General features: G+C 32.3%; 1 protein-coding gene across 1 annotated transcript; it reads left to right on the top strand.

The window, feature by feature from the left end:
* The first annotated feature begins 208 nt into the window (after nucleotides 1-208).
* On the top strand, nucleotides 209-6,152 carry LOC134256571 (uncharacterized). The gene is made up of 6 exons (XM_062739256.1): nucleotides 209-295; nucleotides 1,127-1,267; nucleotides 1,356-1,466; nucleotides 1,552-1,726; nucleotides 5,545-5,665; nucleotides 5,939-6,152. Exons 1-6 carry the CDS (start codon nucleotides 242-244, stop codon nucleotides 6,078-6,080), a joined length of 744 nt encoding a protein of 247 aa, XP_062595240.1. The 5' UTR covers nucleotides 209-241; the 3' UTR covers nucleotides 6,081-6,152.
* Nucleotides 6,153-6,930: the final 778 nt, after the last annotated feature.

The following is a 6,930-nucleotide window of genomic DNA, read 5'->3' as shown; positions in this document are numbered from 1 at the left end:
AAATTCTTGTTTCATTACTTTGTTTCAAGGTGACATAACAACTATATGTACCAATGTTCTTGGAAACCAATCAAAGACATTGAATGACCAGTATTCTTAATTGCTTTATTTTATGGAGCTTACAGGAAATGAGACCTAAATGGGAGTTTGGGTATTTAGGCAAGTATCAGAAGATAAGAGTCTCTATCAATCTTAATATAATTTGCAGCAAAAACACCTTTGAAATCAGCATTTTAGAAGGATGAAGATACTAATTGCCTGCTTCCTATTCAGCATAGCAAAGGCCCACATTTCTGTACGTATACAATTGTACAATACACACTCTTCTGGAGAGAGAGAGAGAGAGAGAGAGAGAGAGAGAGCAAAATCACTTTTTTGATACCAAATTCCGCTAGAGGCCGGGATTGAACTTTGGACCTAAGGAACCGGTCTACTCGTAGAATAGGAACAATACGATAGACCACTTGGTTATTTCGGTAGGTCAACAAGCTTGCTTTCGATACTGATGGAATTCTCTCGACGCTGCCCTACACTACGCAGTACAAACCAAGTTTTATTCGCCTGCTAGAGTAAACATATAAGTTGCTAATATTGAGGAATTGTGAATGAAAAATTTTGCAAAAAAAAAATTACTGTATTGTAACCTTCTGAAAGCATTATAAACCATGTATGCTATGGCGTCTACGTTTCAACTGCAGATATACATGTAGGCTTTCATCCCAGTGAAATTATTCAATATGGAGGCCACATATATAAATATGTTTCAGGATAAACAAGATATGAAAGATACACTATTGAAATAAAGGTCAAAATTTGAAGCCCTTCACCGGAATACGGTGACGTCTCCAAACTCCACCCTCTATCAATTTTCTTCCTCTTGCGTGAATGTTGTTTCTATATCAACACACCAGTTATTCATTAAATATTTATACAATTGAAACCGGTAGAGTTTTAATCGGCGTTCTGTTATTTTTTACTATATGTATATATATATATATATATATATATATATATATATATATATATATATATATATATATATATATATATATATATATATATATATATATATAACTTTCTTTAGCAATGAAAATATATCTTAACCCTCAAAAACTACCTTTTCTAGACTTTTCATATACCAGTTTTGGAGAATGCCAATATTTTCAACCAAATGATAAGAACCAATTTGATAGATGACGTCGTAGAGTTCCATACTCCGGCTCATAATGAAATTTTAGAGACTTTCAAAATCCAGGATTTCAAACAGGTAAATATGTTTCTGAAAAAGTAATTCATATTGTTATTTTTATGTAAAGCCGTTTTGTACTTAATTCTCTTTTATCACATTTCTACAGGGTTTACAGGCATTTTGTATGCCTGCAAAGCATGAATGTTTTGTCTCACACTTGAATAAGTCGCATTATCCAAATGCTGGACACATGATGGAAGGATTTGCACACGTTTGGGTTTGACTATATCATTTTATATTCTGCCAATGTTCAAACTAAATTATCTAATTCTAAATTAATCGATCTGATTTTTTCCCTCAAGAATAACGGTTTAAACTGGATGACATCAAAAAACACTCAGACGATTCAACAGCGGTGGATTAAAACACACAGTGCTATTCCAAACACCAGTACACATATTAACAAGTTTTTGGCTCTTCATGGCTTCCCTGTGTACAAATTAGAGAAAATTCCTGATGATGCTGTGCTTCTTAAAGGTATTACACTGTTTGCAGAGGAATAAAAATAAATACTTTTTAACTGTACGTAGATCAAAATGCATGGAAAGTCGATGTTTAGGTATTAATTACAACAAATTCATTTTAAATACAGGATTTTTTAAATGTTCATATAATGATAATAATAATAATAATAATAATAACTAGAGCCGAGCTCGTTGCAAAGCAACGAGTAGGTCTTCCGTCCTGTTTGACCGGAAGTAACTTTAATTTTTAAAAAATGAGTAATGAAGTCCAAAAATGGTTCAACCTCCTAATCTATGTTAATTATTGCAAAACTAAGCGATTTTTTGCTACTTCCGGTGTAACCGGAAGTGACGACGACGGACGAAAAATTAATTTTCATGCTCCCAGTGAGAGATGCAACCCAAAAATTTGCCAAGAAAGGCAAAAATATGCATTTTCTGACTACTTCCGGTTTGACCGGAAGTGACGACGCCGGACGTATTTTGACGACGCCAGTATATTAAGCTTGACATTTTAAACATTTTTGCTTCTTTAATGTATTACAAATTCTCAATACTTTTTGAGATATAAAGGAAAAAGGTTTTGCCCCTCTAGGCCCTTAATTTTAGGGGCCAGCCCTTTTTTCGAGATATCATTTGAAAGATCTTTGGATTCTACAATTCTTTTGTTCTATATGTTTTAACAAAATATTTCCAGGTAAAAAGATATCATAGAAAAGGTGTCAAAAATTTTGAAATTCGCGATAGGACTTTTTTCGGGCCATAGCGAGCGCCGTCGTGCGGCACTTCCGATAAAAACGAAATGCATTCCGCAAATCTACAGACATAGGTCTACCATACCTGAAAGTATCACGTGTCTATCAAAAGCCGTTTAGGAGAAATCGTGCGGACAAAACGACCCTCAAAAAACCATTAAAGTGACGATAACTCCGGACCGAAAGTGACGTCATCAAAACGGAAAAAAACGCATAAGGTTCAAGTGATGCAACATAAGTCCTGAAAGTTTCATAGAAGTCCATTGAGCCGTTTTCGAGAAATCGCGTGCACAAAATCGGTAAGAAAAAAAAACAATAATAACTAGTGCTAATTGTAACGGGAACCGTTACAGATGTTCCCCAAACGCTCCCCAACTTCATTTTGTTGCTCATTCCCTCTAAGCTTCATCAAATAAACTAAACTCCGTGCATCTTAAACTTAAACAATGTTTTTCCTAAAGTATACCAAGTATATAGCAAATTTTTGCATTGCACGTGCACACACTTGTATGCATATTTGGAATGACCACATCATTGTATCTACACTATAGCTATTAATTTATTTTAATGTACTTCATATCAAGACATTTAATCAAAAAGTATTCGAAAATATGCTAAATCAAGTGTATTTGTAATTATACGTATTGCACGTGCACGCACGTGCATGCATGTGCATGATGACCATACCTTCTTCTAGGGGTTCATTAAGACTATCTATGTTCTAAATCCCATCCTGTTTGGCTGAAAATCAAGGGAGTTATAGCCATTTAAAGTTTTAGCCAATCAGATTGCAGTGCACGTGCATGCGCGTAATTTCATGAAAATTATTTAATATCATATCGTAGGATATCTGAATGCATGACTATGTTTTAAATTTCAAAGTATTTCGTCAAAAAACAAATAAGATATTGAGATTTTTGTTTCAGCCAATCAGAGCGAAGCGCACGTGCATGCGCGTGAGTTCATGATAATTTGACCATGTCCTCTTGTCTATAATACAAATATATTCTTATATTCTGAGTTTCAACACATTTCATAAAAAAAAAATAGAAAAGTTACGGCTATATCAATTATATCGGTCATTTTACATGTTGCACGTGCGCGTTCTTGCAAGCACGTGCGCGCAAAATAACCTTGATTCCGCAAATCTACATAACATGTCTACATACCCTAAAAAGGTTTTACCTACATCAGATGAACAGTTTATAAGATCATTCGCGGACAAATAAGTACCCAGGAAGAAGAAAAATAATAATAAGAAACAGAGTAAAAACAATATGTTCCCCAACTTCGTTTGGGGAACATAATAAAAGTGAAAAAGAAACCTAAGAATAACAAGAAGGTCTTCCGCTGAAGACGGAAGACCTTAATAATAACTAGTAATAATAATAATGATGATAATAATAATAATAATAATAATAATAATAATAATAATAATAATAATAATAATAATAATAATAATAATAATTTTATTTAAAGAGGGTGACTCAATTATTGCAAGCACTATTCTTCCTTGAGGGTCTCTTTAAAAATACATACATAACGCACAATGATAAATATTATATTCAACAATGATAAATAGTATATTCAACAATGTTAGATAAGACATAACATACAATAATAATACATGCATTATTTCATTAATAATACAGTCCACAGATATACAATATCCAATAAATTAAGTTGAACGTTGGTCTATTATAATTTTTCTTAACTTGATTGTACCCTTCACGTTCAAAAAAATCAAAAAAAAGGTTAAACATTGACGTTTTAAATTGAAATTTGAATCTGGCAACGACCGGAAGCATTGAGACGAACGTCCAGTCTTAAGTGGTATTTAATCCGAACTTTGATCCTCGAAAATTTGCCATTGATATCTTTATCCGTTCTTAAGCTTATCCGTTGACAAAATGTCATCTTAAATTCCATTTATGGTCCACGACTGAAGAATTTCCACAAATTCTTTCGCATCAAATAATTCGGATTACACTAAGTTGTTCCTATTATATAAAAAAAAAACCATCAAGCAGTCTTTGTGAAATCGTGTGCACAAAATGGGCAAAAAAAGAAGATGAAGCAGTGGAAATATGATAAGATCTTCGAAGAAAGACAATAACAAGCTGTAAATAGCCAGAATTGTCTTTAAATGTCAAGAGGGGGAAGTGCAATACTTTTATACTTTTGTATAATTTTATCGTCCGTTAGACCAGTTCCGAATTTTAAAAAGTTCCGATTAATTGAAGTTTAAGTGCTGAAAATCGTTTAATTTTAAAGAGGAATCATATGTTATGCCAAAAAAGGTTTATTTAATCGTGTTAAATCTTGTTTTTGTTGTTTGTTTGTTTTTCTTTTTGTTTCCTTTTTTTTTATTACTTTCTTGCATTTATTTTTTATATGATAACTTACTTAAAACAGACGACCTACATTTACAATTTAAAGAATTGAATCACCCTGATGAATTTGCTCGAAGAAAATCGTCTGGAAACACCTCCGTTTTCGCTTATATCAATACTTCAGTCTCAAAATTTAATTCATTCATTTTATATCAAATTTTTGGAAATCAAACTATAAAATCTCTGGAAGTTATCGGATATTTTTTTTCGAGGAGTTATTTTACTAGTGCCAAATATCCACCATAATTCGATTTCTGTATTTTGATTTCTTAATCATATACGCTACTGGTATATTTGTTATCAATTGAAAGTATTCTTAACATACTGATAAGTATTCCTTTTTCACTAAGCATTTTTAGGGTCGCCTTGCATAGGAATCGCTTACGTTTTTGATATTCTGCTGATTGGGTAATTGGTAAAATGAGTACCCACATTAATGTGCTGAAGTAAAGAAAAATGTCTGGAAAGACTGAAGGTTCATTAAATCAAATTGACTCCGCATACCGTTAGAGTGCTTTTACAAGCAATTCAGATTTTGAAATAATGCCAAAATATATTTACAACACCATCGTTCTTCCTTTAGGAACTGGTCAAACGACTCTACGGTTTTTGTTTTGATATAGTGTTACAAACAAAAGAATAAATCTTTATTCTGATTACTTGAGAACACTTTAAATTTTTAGATGTAAGCCACAGGAGAGATTTGATCGATGCAGACAAGCAATGTGCACCTGGAATAAGACCAATTCGTCGCTATGGGTACACAAAAACCGGAGGATGCGACTGGCTTTATTTCTGCCCAACGTAAGTTAAAAGTCATTAAGTTTTTACCAAGAATGAATATAAGAAAAAATATATGCTGGTATTTACTAACCACAAGGTTGATGATAAGTTAAAATTTGCACTTCTTCATATTTTTTTATTCATAAGTATTTATATCTAAGAAAATGTCACTTTATTCATATTATCTGATAACCTGTTTATATATACTTTTGCAATAAATACTTTTCGTGTCAGTGGTTAATTCCGATGCACTTTGTAAAGTCGAAATACATTAAGGAATCTATACTCTTCCAGGTCAACAGAGACATCAAGAACGCAAGTGAAAACAAATATAGGATGTGAAAATAAACACATCACGGACCAAATCTTCTACTCGTGTTTATGTTGCCCTGGTGTACAGCTAAAGCATAATTGTTTGTTCTGTGACGAAATATAGGAGCAAACTCATTCAAGAATGTGTTAATTTTATTAATACGCTTATGTAGAAGGATTTCGCAAAATAAATGGAAAAAAGAACGTTAAATATTTGTATTCTTTCCTAATGTACACAATAGTGTAAAAGATACAGACTAAAATAAGTCTTTGACTTTTCAATTTTTTATCAGTTATATCTTATGGTGGCATATTTCTGACCCCTACATGTAAGATAAATTAAGTCAACATGCAAGAAAAATTATGTCAACATGCAAGATTATTATGTTGACATGCAAGTTACAGATCTTTTAATGGAATCTGATTTAAATATGGGTAAAATCCCGTGCTGATGCCCTTATCTGACATCGTAGATGCAAGATGCAACATAATTATGAGAAAATGCGATGTACTTATGTACACATGCAAGACAATTATGTTGACATGCAAGATATGTATTTCAACATACGAGTTAATTATGTACACATGCAAGATATTTATTTCAACATGCGATTTAAAAATGTTGACATGCAACTTATTTATGTCAACATGGAATATACTTACGCTAACCTGTAAGATACGTATATTAACATGCGAGATATTATGTAGACATGCGGGGTTTTTATGTTCACATGCAACTTATTTATGTCATTATGCTAGATAATAACTTGCATATAAACTTATATATCTCGCATGTTACATATAACATAATTACTGTAAATCACTTTATATTCGCGAGAACTTTATTTTCGCGTAATAATGCGAGACAGTGTGCTCGCGAAAATTTAATTCTCGCGTATAAGAGTATTCCTTAAGATTATATATTGAGGAATAATTACAATTCGCAAAAATGTCTCGCTAATCAAGAGTCAATG

The sequence above is a fragment of the Saccostrea cucullata genome, unplaced genomic scaffold (assembly GCF_032062105.1).
Source record: "Saccostrea cucullata isolate Sc308-1 unplaced genomic scaffold, CSIRO_AGI_Scuc_v1 ctg2848, whole genome shotgun sequence".
Classification (NCBI taxonomy): domain Eukaryota; kingdom Metazoa; phylum Mollusca; class Bivalvia; order Ostreida; family Ostreidae; genus Saccostrea; species Saccostrea cuccullata.
Note: the sequence above shows the minus strand (reverse complement) of the source record. Positions and strands in the feature narration are given on the sequence as shown.